The sequence below is a fragment of the Zingiber officinale genome, unplaced genomic scaffold (genome assembly GCF_018446385.1).
Source record: "Zingiber officinale cultivar Zhangliang unplaced genomic scaffold, Zo_v1.1 ctg149, whole genome shotgun sequence".
Lineage (NCBI taxonomy): Eukaryota > Viridiplantae > Streptophyta > Magnoliopsida > Zingiberales > Zingiberaceae > Zingiber > Zingiber officinale.
The window spans coordinates 117,535-134,467 of NW_024589844.1; the positions used below are offsets into that span (position 1 = coordinate 117,535).

A 16,933-nucleotide genomic window follows, 5' to 3' on the forward strand; every position below is an offset into this window, starting at 1 on the left:
ATTTTCCAGCAAGTTCAGAGCCAATAGATCCACCACAGAATGGTATTATTGGAGCTGATCAGCAACATTTCAATCAACCTGCAACTTCAGAATCTGATTAATTAGATGGAGCAGATTTCGGCTTGAAATTTACTCCAACAACAGCTTCAAATTCAGCTCCAAATTCAGCACAGAATCTGGACAGAACTCTAAACCAGCAAGGAGTTGAGCCTTCCATTCCGTTACCTTTCCCTCAAAGAAGTGTATAACCAAGAAAAGAAATGGAGGAAGAAAAGGCTAGGGAATATCAAGAATTGGTGAAATTATTCAGCAAGGTTGAAGTGAATGTGCCTTTGCTTACCATGATTAAGCAAATTCCTAAATATGCCAAATTTCTCAAGGATCTTTGTGTGCACAAAAAGAAATTGAAGGGGAATGAATTGATAAGTATGGGAAAAAAATGTTTCAGCGTTACTTCAGCCAGTTCCTCAGAAGTGTGAAGATCCAGGAGTTTTCATCGTGCCTTGTGTTATAGGCAATTGTATTTTTGAGGATACGATGTTAGATCTTGGAGCTTCAATAAATGTGATGTCGAAATCAGTTTTTCAATCATTAAGAATTGGACATTTGCAGCCTACAGGTGTAGTAATTCAATTAGCTAACCGAAGTCAAGCACACCCAGCTGGAGTGATAGAAGATGTATTGGTAAAAGTGAGGGAGTTGATTTTTCCTGCAGATTTTTACATCTTAGATATGGAGGGTGATCTGCTTGCGAACTGGGTTCCGCTTATTCTTGGACGCCCATTCTTGAAGACTGCTAGAACGAAGATTGATATGCATGCAGGAACTCTTTCTATGGAGATAGGAGACACAGTGGTTAGATTTAGCATTTTTGAGGCTATGAAGCATTCTAAAGAGGATCATTCTATACTTAGCGTGGATATCTCAGAGGAGTTGGATGGCATGGAGTTCTTGTCAGATGTTGATTCAGACTTAGAGGTTTCTGATTTTGGTCAAGAGAATGAATTTGTTTCTTTGTTGGAGGATATCTTAGATGTGGAGGAAGATGCTAACTCAAGAGAATGCGTAGGGGATTGCTTAGGAGAAGCATTACCCCTAGGATCGCTCAGAGAGGAAGAGATATGTGTAGGTGATTGCTTGGCAGCACTACCCCCAGGATCACCTACTATTGACCAGACACAGGAGGAATTGAAGTCATTGTCTCAACATTTGAAATATGTGTATTTGGGAGAGAATAAGCAGCTACCTGTCGTCATAGCTCAGAATTTGGAACTAGATCAGGAGGAAAGATTGTTAGAGATTCTGAGACAACATAGAAAGGCCATTAGATGGACTCTGGCAGACATTCTTGGTATCAGTCATTCCATTTGTATGCATAGGATTCACTTAGAGGAGGATGTGAGCTCAGTGAAACAGCCATAGAGACGACTGAACCCTTTGATTTTGGATGTGGTAAAGAATGAGGTGACTAGACTCTTACAGGCTGACATTATTTATCCGATTTTTGACAGTAAATGGGTAAGTCCCATTCATGTGGTTTCGAAGAAGTCAGGGGTGACAGTGGTAGCTAATGAAGAGAACGAACTGGTGCCTACGAGAATAAAGAATTCTTGGAGAGTATGTGTGGACTACAGGAAGCTGAACCAAGCAAGCCGAAAGGATCATTATCCACTTCCTTTTATTGATCAGATGTTGGAGAGGCTGACAGGTAAATCACATTATTATTTTCTTGATGGGTACACTGGTTATTTTCATATTTGCATCGACCCAGAGGACCAGGAGAAGACTACCTTCACTTGTCCTTTTGGTACATTCACATATTGTAGGATGTCATTTGGACTGTGCAACACTCCAGGTACTTTTCAGCGATGCATGGTGAGTATTTTTGATGATTTATTAGAGCATTGCATAGAAGTATTCATGGATAATTTTTCTATTTATGGCTCTTCTTTTGATGCATGTTTGGAAAATTTGTCTCGAGTTTTGAGTAGATGTATAGACACAGATTTAGTTTTAAATTTTAAAAAGTGTCACTTTATGGTAGAGCATGACATTATTTTATGTCATATAGTCTCTAGGAAAGGCATTGAAGTAGATCCTGCTAAAGTTAGCGCTATATCTTCTTTATCTTACCCCGTATGCGTGCAGGAGGTTCGAGCTTTTCTTGGTCATGCAGGATTCTACAGGAGATTTATTAGGGACTTCAGTAAGATTGCTCTGCCATTGTCTCAGCTACTTCAGAAGGATGTTATGTTTGATTTCGATCAGAGGTGTATAGAGGCGTTCGACAGATTGAAGGAGACTCTTACTTCAGCACCTATTATCAGACCCCCAGATTGGTCCTTATCTTTTGAGTTGATGTGCGACGCTTCAGATTATGCAATGAGAGTTGTACTTGCACAGAGAGTGGATGGAGCACCACATGTTATTTGCTACGCATCAAAGACTTTAGACTCAGCTCAAGCGAACTACACAACAACAGAAAAAGAGCTTCTTTCTATTGTTTTTGCTTTAGATAAATTTAGATCATATCTTCTTTGTTCTCATGTGATTGTTTTTTCTGATCATGCAGCTTTGAAGTATCTACTCAAGAAGCCTGATGCAAAGCCTAGATTAATCAGATGGATGCTTCTGCTTCAAGAATTCGACGTAGATACATGATAGGAGTGGGAATGAGAACTTGGTTGCAGATCACTTGAGCAGGATTGAAGGAGACTTGGACCATTCAGCTATTGATGATGATTTCAAGGATGAGCAGCTTCTACAGTTGCTAGGTGAGTCTCAATGGTATGCGGATCTAGTGAATTTCTTAGTTGCACATGTTTATCCCAAACAATTTTCAAAAGCTCAACAACAACAAAAACAACAACAACCAAACCTTTTCCCACTAGGTGGGGTCTACTGTATGAATCCTTTTACGCCATTGAGCCCTATCTCCTATTATATTATCATCCATATTTAAATAAATTTTATCTTGTTTTATTGTTGCTAACCAAGTATTTTTTGGTTGTCTTCTTCCTCGTTTGATATGCATGTTTATCATGGTTTCACATCACCTAACTGGAGCATTTATTGGTCGTCTAAGTACATGTCCATACCATCTTAAACGTGTCTCTCGGAGTTTGTCCTCAATAGATGCAACTCCGACTTTCTCTCTAATGCTTTCATTCCTTATTTTGTCTATCTTCGTATGTTCACACATCCACCTTAACATCCTCATCTCTGCAACTCTCATCTTATGCTCATGTACTCGAGTCATAGCCCAACATTCAGCTCCATATAACATAGCAGGTCTAACTGCGGTTTTATAGAACTTACCTTTAAGTTTAAGAGGTATTTTACGGTCACATAAAACACCCGACGCTCCCCTCCATTTCACCCATCCTGCTTGTATTCTATGTAAGACATCTCTCTCAATCCCTCCATCATTTTTTAAAAATGATCCTAAATATTTAAATCTCTCAATTCCGGGCAACTCGTCCTCTCCTATCTTAACAATTGTTTCATTACTTCTAATATTGCTAAACTTAAATTCCATATATTCTGTCTTTAATCTACTAAGCTTAAAACCTTTCCCTTCTAGTGTTTCCCTCCAAGATTCAAGCTTAGCATTTACTCCTTCACGTGTCTCATCTACCAAAATAATATTATCTGCAAACAACATGCACCACGGTACTGTGTCTTGAATGTGCGCAGTGAGTTCGTCCATAATTAGTGTAAAAAGATAGGGACTTAGGGCTGATCCTTGATGTAACCCTATCTTTATTGGAAATGCTTCAGTTACTCCGCCTGAAGTCTTTACTCTGGTCGTTACATCCTCATACATATCCTTAATTAGTTCAAAAGCTCAAAAAGATAAATTAAAAAGTGATTCAAAATTCTTTGTTTGGGATGATCCTTATTTGTGAAAGTTTTGTAGTGATCAGATCATTAGGAGATGCATACCTGACTCTGAGTTTTAGTCTGTACTTGCTTTTTGCCATTCTTTTGAGTGTGGAGGACATTTTGGACCACAAAGAACTGCTAGGAAAGTATCAGAATGTGGTTTGTATTGACCTACCCTTTTTCATGATGCTTATGCTTTTTATCGATCATGTGATAAGTGTCAACGAACTGGGAACATAGGACTTAGAAATGAAATGCCTCAACAATTCATATTATTTCGTGAGATTTTTGATGTTTGGGGTATTGACTTTATGGGTCCATTTCTTGTCTCTTTCGGATTTGTATACATTTTATTGGAAGTTGATTATGTTTTCAAATGGGTGGAGGCCATTCCCACTATGACTGATGACTCTTTTATTGTTGTTAGCTTTGTCAGGTCTCACATATTTTGCAGGTTTGGAGTACCCAGGGCGATCATAAGTGATTAAGGGTCTCATTTTTGTAACAGACACATGAAGGCTTTGATACATAAGTACGGGGTTACACACAAAGTTTCTACATCATATCACCCTCAAACGAATGAGCAAGCAGAAGTGTCTAACAGGGAGGTGAAATCAATTCTTGAAAAGACTGTGAGACCAGATAGAAAGGATTGGAGCAAAAGACTTGAAGATGCACTATGAGCTTATAGGACTGCTTTCAAGACCCCTATAGGAATGTCTCCATACAGGATGGTGTATGGAAAAACTTGTCATTTACCCGTGGAGATTGAGCATAGGGCGTATTGGGTGGTTAAAGCATGCAATCTTGATAGTGACACGGTTGGAGAAGAAAGAAAATTGCAACTTCAAGAACTTAAAGAAATCATATTGGAAGCCTTTGAAAATTCACGAATTTATAAAGAAAAGACCAAGAGATTTCATGACAAACAAATTGAGGTGAAAGACTTCCAAATTGGTGGCAAAGTACTTCTATATCGATCTCGTCTCAAATTGATTAAAGGTAAGTTGAGATCTAGATGGGAAGGATTGTATTGTGTTACTAATATTTTCTTTTATGGAGTGGTTGAGATCCAGGATATGTCTACTGGTCGGGTTTTTTAAGTTAATGGACAAAGGCTTAAAAAGTTTCATGATGGAGTTAAGGGCTTGGTGGTGGAGGAAATGGACCATATTGATGCTATCTACCCGAGCTAAAGGGGAGTTTCACTTTATCTTTTGTTTCTTTGTAAATGAATAAATTTTAGGTGTTAGTAGTTTTCTTATTTGTTTAGGTAAAGTTTCGGTTTCATTTGGAATTTTCTTGCTTTAATAAATTTTGAGTCTCTTAAGTAGTTTTTATTCTTGCATGTTATAGTTTTGGACTTTAGATTTTATGTTCATGATAGTTATCATTTCTTTGAGTTTGATAGTCTTTATTTTAGGAATAAGTGGTACTTCCTTCTTTTGACATTTCTTTGTATCATTTTTAAGGATTTGAAAAGGAATGTTAAATTTGATTATCAAGTTTAAAGACTTTATGGCATGATTGAACTCTGGGATTGCATGTGATTGATACTAGTGATGGATTCTTGATTGATGAAATGATATGATGACTTGTTTTTACCTAGTGAGGTTTGAGCCTATTTGAGTGATACACTCGTAGCTTATTTCACTCTAGAACTTGCTTTAAATCTATTTTGTCCTACTATTCAGAATTAGGTCACATTAATGATATTTACTCTATTATCATATTTCCCTCACCTATTTTTTTTGCTATTTTTCTTGTCATGTACCATCATATCTTTGATCTTTTCTCATGTCTTATTTCTTTGGATGTGGGTATCTTGGATGATATGTGCTGATTTTCATTTTGGCCGGGACGGACAAAAGAGTAAGTGTGGGGGAGGTGTTTAGTTTTGAAATGGAGTTCTTTTGAAATTGAATGCTGTAGAAATGAAGGAAGATCAGTGGATTAAGTTTGCTGTGTGTTTGTTCCAATTTGATTGTGAGAAGGAATAGCTGTGGAAATTTGCAGAAATTCAAGTGCAGAGCTAAAATTTTGTATCAGTTTTGTAATATTGGAAATCTGTAGAAATTCAATAGCTGTGGAAATCTGCAGAAATTCAAGTGCAGAGCTTAAATTCAAAATCAGAGTGCAATATTCGAAGTGAAGGAAGTTTAATTGGAATTCAAGAAGAGACTGGAAACAAATGGTATGTACCTGTCATGGCATTTGCAAGAAAAAAAAATCTAAAAACTTAATCTGGACAACAGAATTCAGTTCATTTGTAGATGTTGAAATCTGACCACAATGAATTATAATTGGGATTCAATTGGTGGTTAACATTTCATCAATGGAGCACTTGAAGAAAAGTATCATTTACTGGGAAAAGTTGAAGAAAAGGGCAGGAATTGGTACCTTGAGCAGTGAGGGAAATGCAAGAAACAGAACCCAGTTTACATTTGTATCAAGTTGTGAAATTCTTTCATTATCAGCCTTGAAACCCTTGGAATGAATTGGAATTCTTGTATTTCCTATAGCAATTGTTGTTTATTTTCTTTCCATACTCTACAAACTTGCTGGACAGGATTGTGAAAGTATCAAGTTGCTGAAATTGTGAAGTTGTAGCAAGTTATTTTTATTGATGTACTAAAGCTGAAACAAGATGGGAATCAATCTATCTTTTGACTTAAATGATTGTAAGTTCTATGGGAATAAATTGTTGAAGCTTGAAACAACTGAGAAGTAGTAATAACATATGTTATAACAAGTAACCAATCTGAAATTCAAAACCCTGAAAGATATGACAGAATTAAGCTGTTCTGAAAAGAATTGGAAAGCTGTGTAGTTTGGAATGAATGGAGTATCAAGATTTCAAGAATGATATCGAGGAAAAGAGAAGCTCAGATGAAGTGTTGTAACACGAAGTAACAAATGGAATGTTGGCGTCAATAGCTTCTAACAAGATTCATTTTGACACTGCACATATTAAAGAGCAATGACAGTTACAGCAGTGAAGGATGAATTTGGTTGTATAAGAAGAAATAAAACAAGACAGTGATGGTTAATTGAGTTGAGAAGTGATACTTAATTCAAGGAAAACAACTACAGATCTGAATGGAACAAAATGAGAACAAAAGGGAAAGCTGGCTGAAATGACAAGAATGAGTGTAGTGTAGATATTCAGAAGTGCAGATTTGCAGAGAGAAAAAAAAATGGCAATTTTGTGCCAATTTGGGATGAGAATTGTGATGAGCCAGGGCTGCTGGAAAATGGAAGGTCTTCGGATATGCATTGTAAAGGGTCTGTAGAGACAATATGAAGGAGTATTGAAAATTTCTTGTGGCTAAACATGTTAGGTTGATACAAAGTTCAACATTGAAGACAAACTGAAATCAGTAGTGGCTGTGCAGAATGGAGTTCAAGGACTACTGGATCATAGAAAAATCTGGAATCCAGCTGCTAATTTAGTATTGATAAATGGTTGTCTTCTTTCTCCAGAGTTACAAGATTTTTAGACAAGAAATTAGATATCAAACCAGGAAACAAAGATGGAAACTGAACCAAAATTGCAGCTTAAATTTTGGACTGTTATTGCAGTGAGAAAAAGTAAAATCCAAGCTGAAATTTTTGTGCTATTGCAGGGAAAGAAAGTAAGCTTTACTACCTGTCAAATGCAGAAGAGAATGCTTAGAGAAAAGAAGTGAACATCTGAAAAAGAAACTGAATTCTGATTTAAATGCAGAAAAGTTTTGTGTCATAGGTAATGTGATGATTTATGCCAAACTTTTGGTTATTCAAATCTGAAATGAGGGGAGTTTAAGTCATCTTGATTCATTATCAAATGAGCTAACTTCCAAGGCTTATCAGCTAGGCAAATTAGGATGGAAGTTGTTGAATAAAAATCAGCAAACTAAAAGTTATCAGATTCATGTTACCACTGTGCCAAGCCATAAGTTATCAGAATTTCAATGTGTTAATGAGGAATGGATGTAGTTCAGAGCATGAGATAAACCAAGTCAAAGAATTTCAGATTCTGTAAGTTGAGGATATGAAGGAAAAATATGAAGCTATACAAATTGCGCTGTAAATGAAGGGGAGTAAAAGGAAGAGTGCAGATTGGAGTGCTTGCAAAACAAAATCAATAACAAGAAGCAATGGAAAGAAGAAATGCAGAATTTCATGCTTGGCCGAAATTGAACATCACATAGCATTCTAGTGCCATGTCTTCCACCTCAAGTTGAAACTTGTTTTCTTCCTTAGTTTATCAGAATTATCTCTTTCATTTACATCATAATTTGCTTTTCTTCCTAATGACCGTAAACTTTATTATTGTGCATCTTAATATCTGCGATGGAGGTAAAAATGAGATGAAAAGCAAGCTTATGGTAGTGTTTTTGCTATGAGAGCTTGAGTGATCTCCACCTTGGCAAGATTTGAGATTAGGAAGAGAGCCACTTCAAATTACCTTGTGAGGATTAGAAATGCTATCATTTTCATTTTATTCATTGATCCTGTCCGAACGCTGAATCAACGGACGCTGGGCACGTGGCGCTCTCCGAACTGATGACGTGGATCTCCGGCCGGTCGTAGGGATCTCCGGCGAACCTGCAAGGAAGTCAGGCCGGGAAGGGGTTCCCGGCGACGACCCTCCGACGCTCAAGTCAGGCAAGAGGAAACTATGAAGTGGCCTCAAATATGGGAGAATGCGTGATTGCGTACCTCCGGCGAAGTGTGAGGACCCTTATATAGAGCTGTGAAGAGGCTCATGCACACATACCGATGCGAATACGTGTCCTCTAACCATACCTCAGTATGAGCTTGTCAGAGGAGCTTGCCTGACACCATACTGCTACAGTCCGAGCACCTCTCTGATGGGACGGCAGAACCTTCAGTCGTAAGGTTCAGCGTATGACTTGGTCGTTGGATATGTCTGTTGTCAGAAGATGTTTCCTGATGCTTCCCTTGTCCTTTTGTCTCTTCTGTTCTCACGCCGAGCATACGGTCGCTCGGCAGTCCCATCACGTTCGACCGGACGAAGGTACTGATCCGCTCGGGAGATTCCAGGTTGTGTGCTCAGATAAAACTATTCACAGCATTACTGCATTATGCCTCGGCCGAGCGGGCTACCCTCTCGGCTCGGCGATCCTGTTCACCATGAGCGTCAGAGACCCGACTCCCCGTCGGGTTGTCTTCGCTTCCGCTTATACCCCGTTCGGCCGGTCAACCTCCCCTTTTTCGGTCGGCCTTTTGACCTTTGACTACCACGTGGCGTTGACTTCCCTTAAAGGGGGTCCCCCATCCTTACTGCCGGATCACTTGCCTCCCCTTCAAGTCTAGTCGAAGGAGGCGACTAGTCCGACTGACTGGACTGTTAGTGGCACCGAGCTGCATCTCCGTGAAACTATCTTCCGCTCGACCCCCACGTCGGTAGCCACAGCGTTCAGTCAACAGCAACATTCCTCGGATCTCTTCGACATTAAGGCCAAGCACGCGCTCTGTGCCTCGATAAGGCGCTTATTAAATGCTCTCCGGTGATGGAATGCCACGTGGCACCCCTGATGCCATCAGCGTACGGCGGCGGTGTTACCTTCGATGGGACCGACTTAGCTTGAAATGGACGGCGCGATGCGTACTCCGGTTCTCGCGACGTGAATCCGACGGTGGAGGCCGCTCGGGCTCAACCCTATAAAGCATTCGCTTTCTCCGCCTTCGCCGCATTTCTACTCTCGCGTGCCTAGAAGCTTCCTTGCCGCTCTTGCTACGGTGATCTCGTTGCTGCTTCTTCTCTTTCCGGCGATTCCGCATTCCTCGTCGATCCTCATCCTTCTCCGTAAGGCTCTTATTCTGTTCTACCTTTGGTTCTTGCGTTTTCTTTGCGTTTCTTTCCCGAGTTTTGATCCTCGGGGCACTGTTTAGTTTGCCATTTTCTTTCCTCTATCCTCTGCCTTTCGTTCTTTCGTCCGTTCGGACAATGGCTAGCTCTTCTCAACCTCAAGAACAAACTCTCGCCCCATGGTATACCACCATAGAGTCACGCTTTGATCGGCGCGACGCCGATATTCTGATGGACTCTTTCAAAATCCCTTCTGATTTTGAACTTATATTACCCTCCCCCTCCGCTCGGCCACACAAACCGCCGCGCGGAGCTTTCTGTGTTTTCCGTGACCAGTTCGTCGCCGGTCTGCGCTTTCCAATCCATTCGTTCATCGTAGAAGTTTGCAACTTTTTCGACATTCCGCTCGGAAGCCTAGTCCCCGACACTTTTGGCCTTTTATGCGGCGTTGTCGTCCTGTTTAAAATCCACAATATCCCCCTCCGACCGGAGGTTTTCTACTTTTTTTATTACCCTAAACAGTCCGAGCTAGGCACCTATATGTTCCAGGCTCGGCCTGGATTAGTTTTCTTCAATAAGCTGCCCTCTTCCAATAAGCATTAGAAAGAATTTTACTTCTACCTTCGTATGCCCGAGCGGGCCCCCTTTCGAACCCAGTGGCAGGTCGGATAGCCAATCTCCTCAGAGCTCAAAAGGTTCAAGACCCGACCGGATTATCTGCATGCCGCCAACATGTTAGCCGGCCTGAAGTTTGATATCAACAAATTCCTGCCTGAAGGGGTCATGTACATATTCGGCCTGAGCCCGATCAGGACCCCCCTTCCGAGCGGCTTCGGTAAGAATTTTGCTTGTGCATTTGTCTTGATTTCTAACTGATTTTCTCCTTTTTTTTTCTTTGCAGCGGACATCGTCATGGAGTCGGTGATGGCTGGAATTTTGAAGAGGAAGGCGGCGGCGCTTGAGGCCGCGGCGGCCAAAGAGATGGAGACGCTTGGCATTCAGCCGGTCGACTCTAATGAAGGGGAGAGCGACATGAACGCGGGGGAGTCGGCCGCTCAGGCTTCTCTCCCGGAACAGGCGGCTAGCGCAACTGCTAGTCGAGAGGCTTCCGTCCGGGAGGAAGGCTCGGCTCAGGAGGAAGAGCGCCCGCTCAGGCAAAAGAGACGCCGAATGGAGACACCCCTCCGATCAGCCACGTCCACGGTCCAGCCATCCGAGCGGACCACCATTGATTCCCGCGGCAAAGCCCCAGCGGTGGAGGCCATCTCATCCGATCGGACCCCGTCACAATTGGACGCGTCCGCGGACCCCCTCGAGGCTGTTCCGGTCAGCGTCCTTCCTCCCGTTGCCCGCCGAGTTCATTGTTCAGCAATTTTATCCCAGATGTCTGCGTCGGCCTCCGATCCTTCCTCGGCTTCTGCCCAGACGACCCCCGGTCGGCACCGTACCATCCGGGTTTCTTTCCATCTCCCTACCGAGGAATTAATGTTCGAGGCCGATCGGCCAACCGCGCCCGAGCACATGATGACAATGAAGAGGCCCTAGCCGAGATGTGGGCCGACGCTAGGGCGCGCGTCACACTGATCCCCTTAGCAATCTGGCCAACAGCCACATGCAGCAGACCACGGGGGTAAGATTATTTTCTCAAGTCCTTTACGCATTCTTTCCGATCGACTATTAACAATCTTTCTTTTGGCAGAGATGGGTGGAGGAGATTGCTGTCTCCAATCGTCTGGCGATGGTGGACGAGGAGCTAAAGAGGTTACGGAGTTCGGGCGGCGCTCCTTCCCAAGGCCCATCATATGTCGGGCTGCAAAAGGAGCTCAAAAAGACCCAAAATTTGTTGGAAGCCGAACGGAAGAAGACGGCCGACCAGGCTCACACTCTGGTCGAACTTGATCGCCAGAACAAATCATTGGATCGCAAAATAAGTCTAGCAACCGAGCGGAAGAAGATGGCTATCTTCGATCTGGAGAAGAAGAATGTCGAAGCTCGGGGTCTGGAGCAAAAAGTTAAAGAACTGATGGACCAGCTGGTCGGCGAGAAGGTGGCCCGCTCGGCGGAGGCAAATAAGCATAAGGAGGAGCTAAAAACTCTGCAGTAGTCCCTCGCAGCCTCCCAAGCGGCCTTCAAGGAGTATCAAGAAGCTGAGCCTGGCCGAGTCGCAGCCCTGAGGCTGAATTACATCCGTTCGGAAGTGTTCTCGGAGAAAGTCTGCGAACGGATGTACACTGCCTTCGAGCTCGCTATGACTGCTACCACAACTTATTTGAAGTCCAAGGGTCATCTTGCCGACTCCGTCCTCATCCCGGCCCAAGACCAAGCGACGCTTCTCGGCACCATCCCCCAGGACATTTATGATTTCCTTGAGTAGAAATTCTTATGTAACTCTGCCGCTCGGCCAAACACTTATCTATTTTTGTAATTCGGCCGCTTGGCCTTACTTTCTTTAATGCTATCCTTTTATTTGCTTTTTTTTTTCTTTTTCTTTTGCCAATCAATATGACTGCTGTCTGCTCGGCTCGCCAACTACCTTTGTTCATGTTCTCCTCGTTATTCGCCTCTCATCCCACCTTTCTTGTGTTCGAAAGGGGTTTTTACGAAGTATTTTGTGTAGCTTGCCCGCTCGGCGGAATATATCCTGTTTCGCAAACCGGATTTTCTCCAGATGTTCACGAAGTACTTTTGGTTACTTGGACGATCGGCCAAACGACTTAAGAGTCGATCTCTTTATTGTCATCTTCCGGCCGGAGGGCTTATAGTCGCCGGTTCGACTCTCGATATTTAACGTCGGAGCTCGACGGTCTTCCGGCCGGAGGGTTTATAGTCGCCGGCGCGACTCTCGATATTTAACGTCGGAGCTCGACGGTCTTCCGCTCGGAGGGTTTATAGTCGTCGGCTCGACTCTCGATATTTAACGTCGGAGCTCGACGGTCTTTCGGCTGGAGGGTTTATAGTCGCCGGCGCGACTCTCGATATTTAACGTCGGAGCTCGACGGTCTTCCGCTCGGAGGGTTTATAGTCGCCGGCTCGACTCTTGATATTTAACGTCGGAGCTCGACGGTATTCCGCTCGGAGGGTTTATAGTCGCCGGCTCGACTCTCGATTTTTAACGTCGGAGCTCGACGGTCTTCCGCTCGGAGGGTTTATATTCGTCGGCTCGACTCTCGATTTTTAACATCGGAGCTCGACGGTTCTTCCGACCGGAGGGTTTATAGTCGCCGGCGCGACTCTCGATTTTTAACGTCGGAGCTCGACGGTTCTTCTGGCCCGAAGGTTTATAGTCGCCGGCGCGACTCTCGATTTTTAACGTCGGAGCTCGACGGTTCTTCCGACCGGAGGGTTTATAGTCGCCGGCGTGACTCTCGATTTTTAACGTCGGAGCTCGACGGTCTTCCGGCCGGAGGGTTTATAGTCGCCGGTGTGACTCTCGATTTTTAACGTCGGAGCTCGACGGCCTTCAAGGCTAATTTTACGCCCTGCCGAGCGGCACGGGGTCTTCGTGTAGTCGTCCGTTCGGCGAATAATGCCAAATGTGTTTTATCACTTTGCTTCCTGCATTAAAAGGACACAGGCGACCAAGACATACATAAAATGAATTACATCGGCGCACCTCTCACCCAGCTCGGTACGGCTGGAGGTGATTCGCGCTCCATGGTCGATCCAGTTGTCGTCCGTCTTCATCTTCCAGATAATAGGCACCCGAGCGGAGTTTTTCAATGACTTTGAAGGGGCCCGATGAAATGGAACTGTAGCGGCGGTGCTTCCGCTCGGCCTCCTGACGCTGACGTCACTTGTTGCTCCAGCCGCTCGGCTTGTGCCTTCTGTTTCTGTTGCTCCACGAGCTTAACTGCTCTTGCCTCGATTAGAGCATCGAGCTCCTCCTGGGAGAGCATCACGGTGTGCGGTCGTCCAGCTTCGTCAATCTCCTCCGCTCGGATGCAGGTGCGTTCTCACATACGGCGCCAATTTGATCCTATCCGAACGTTGAATAAACGGACGCTGGGCACGTGGCGCTCTCCGAACTGATGACGTGGATCTTCGGCCGGTCGTAGGGATCTCCAGTGAGCCTGCAAGGAAGTATGGCCGGGAAGGGGTTCCCGGTGACGACCCTCCGACGCTCAAGTCAGGCAAGAGGAAACTATGAAGTGGCTTCAAATATGCGAGAATGCGTGATTGCGTACCTCCGGCGAAGTGTGAGGACCCTTATATAGAGCTGTGAAGAGGCTCATGCACACATACTGATGCGAATACGTGTCCTCTAACCATACCTCAGTATGAGCTTGTCAGAGGAGCTTGCCTGACACCATACTGCTACAGTCCGAGCACCTCTCTGATGGGACGGCAGAACCTTCAGTCGTAAGGTTCAGCGTATGACTTGGTCATTGGATATGCCTGTTGTTAGAAGATGTTTCCTGATGCTTCCCTTGTCCTTTTGTCTCTTCTGTTCTTGCGCCGAGCGTACGGTCGCTCGACAGTCTCATCACGTCCGACCGGACGAAGGTACTGATCCGCTCGGGAGATTCCAGGTTGTGTGCTCGGATGAAACTATTCACAGCATTACTGCATTATGCCTCGGCCGAGCGGGCTACCCGCTCGGCCCGGCGATCCTGTTCACCATGAGCGTCAGAGACCCGACTCCCCGTCGGGTTGTCTTCGCTTCCGCTTATACCCCGTTAGGCCGGTCGCCCTCCCCTTTTTCGGTCGGCCTTTTGACCTTTGACTACCACATGGCGTTGACTTCCCTTAAAGGGGGTCCCCCATCCTTACTGCCGGATCATTCATGATGGATGAAATTCACTAAGTATTGAACCAAGGTAAAAATAGAGGTCATGAATGTGTGAGTCTATGAAACTTGATACTTACATGTAACTTCCTTTACTTTCTTTTGGATATGATAAAGAATAGTTAGGAGAAGGAGGCACCATCTTAGTTGTTATTTTAGTGGGCTCACTTGCACGAGGCGCACAAGTATAAGTGTGGGGGAATTTGATAAGTTAGGAATTGATACATTACTTTTGAATTAATTTGTAGTGTTCCCTATATATTTGCACATTTTAATTGTCAATTTTAGTCATAATCTTCAAACAAGGATTTTTATAGGCCTTGTAATGTTTTCCCTTCTAATGCATGATTTATTTCTCATTATGTGAATGTGGTCTTGTAGGGTACAAATGGACTCATGATACAAGTGGAAGATTGGCCCATTTAACTAATGAACTAGTGCTATACCACATTTGGGGCTTAATTAAACCTGGATTCCAATTGATTTCATTGAGCCTAAACCCAAGCTAGATCACACATGAGCTTGACACGAACTTAGGGTTTAATCAGCCAAAACCCTAGGTATAAAAGGGAAATTTGGCACGGTGAACAGTGAGCTCGCGCTACTGTTCATCGTGTCGTTTCTCTTGACGGCGCGGTCGTGGCTCCTCCCTTCTTCCAGATCTTCGGGCTAGCTTGTCCTCATCGGCGTGGAGTTCCTCAGCCTTCGGCGACCAGATTCCGTCCATCATACTTCATCAGCGAAGCATTTTGGCGGTCGGAGCACTGTAGCTGTGAGTTGCGATTTTCAGCTCAGACCAGTGGCGTTCTTCTGGTTTGAGTCTCCATTTCTTCACAAGATTATCGGCGGTGGTCCTCCGGTAATTCTGAACCCTTTTCCAACATCACTTCAACGTTCCTTGCTCCCTTCGTCCAGCTCGCGACTCCAGCTTCAGAAAACGCAACAGCGTGCAGCAGAGAGTCATTTCAGAAACTGACCTTACTGAATTTTGTGAGCTAATACAAGGAAATCCGAGTCATCTTGAAGCTTGAGGACACCAGATCGACTTCTGTTGGAGTGTTCTCTGCAGATCCTTGTGTGACGACAAGGAGAAGACAAGTTTGGTCCGAAATTTGGGGTGTAGGGATGTTAAGCTTTACCTGCAGTTTGTTTCTTAGCTTAGATCTTCTTGTTTTTGCAGATTTGTTTATGAATTTATTAGTTCCTAGCTTAGATTTGGTTGTAGTTTAAATTTCTGCACGAATCTGTTCTTTTAGTTCTGTTACCTTGTGTTCTGTTTCCTGCTTTGTGTGCTCAGCAGTTCTGTTGCGAATTTTGTGTCATTGATCTTTTAGTTGATAATTTAGTTAGTCTAATAGATTAATTAATTGGTAGTGTAACCAGTGAGTAGTTGTATTGAGTTTTTGTAAGGTTGCTATTCTACAATTCGTGAGCTAAATTTTTGTGGTTAGGTTTTCTGCAGGAAAGAATAGTTGGTCAAGCATATTTAGTTTAATATAAATTTCTGTTAGTGTAAGATTAGTGTTCTGATTAGTTGAGTTTAATTTAGAGTTTGAAAGGTTTAATAATCATAATTTGATTTGGTTCTGTTCTTTGCAATGGTGGTTTAAGGTGATGTGTCTCTTGCTTGTATTGTTTGCAATTTGATTTTTAGTTGAAGATTTTATTTTAAAACCAAACCCCATTTCATATCTAGAAAAGCCAAAAAGAGTGTTCCAAATCCGAAACAAACACGTTCTAGTATGATCCTTGAGAAATTCAACTCGGGCCTTATACTAGAACAATTATTTGTGTAGTTGTGGGTTTTCGATCTTAATATTAATTTGGGAGTTTATTTGTGACATCAATTTTGATAGCTACCAATAGCATACATATATTAGAAGGATTAATTCTATAACGTGCAGGGACGACGATGTCTACAAACGCTTGTAGACTACAGCCACGTCTATGCATTAGCTGCTACACGTTGTAGCAACTACAAACGTAAAGCAGCCACTTGGTAAGTCAGTTTTATGGTAGATAAATTTTCTAGAAGATACTGCTTCTACAAATATTTAAGTTCATGTATAACAACTTGGGAAAAAATTATTTGAAATTATTTTTTTACTGATGCAGTGCCTTTGCTTCGTTTCTAAACGTTACAGCAACTACTTTGCAGTAAACTATCCATGTAGCTGCTACAACTTGTAGCAGCTAACTTGGAATGGCGGTCGTAGAAGGAAGGAAGGATTTATGCTACGACGTGCAAGGTCGACGGCTGCTACAAATGCCTGCAACCACTTGGACTTTCATTTGCTGCTACTAGTTATAGCAGCTACTTCGACAGTTAACTGCTACACCTTGTAACAGCTAACTATCTATGTAGCTGCTACAACGTGTAGCAGCTACATCGACAGGTAACTGCTACACCTTGTAGCAGCTACAACGTGTAGCAGCTACATCGA

General features: G+C 43.2%; 1 protein-coding gene across 1 annotated transcript; it reads left to right on the forward strand.

The window, feature by feature from the left end:
- The first annotated feature begins 260 nt into the window (after positions 1 to 260).
- On the forward strand, positions 261 to 4,568 carry LOC122036377. The gene is made up of 8 exons (XM_042595670.1): positions 261 to 473; positions 613 to 1,398; positions 1,483 to 1,708; positions 1,772 to 1,855; positions 2,072 to 2,502; positions 2,654 to 2,774; positions 4,246 to 4,321; positions 4,394 to 4,568. The coding sequence occupies exons 1-8, from the start codon at positions 261 to 263 to the stop codon at positions 4,566 to 4,568; spliced, it is 2,112 nt and encodes a 703-aa protein (XP_042451604.1).
- Positions 4,569 to 16,933: the final 12,365 nt, after the last annotated feature.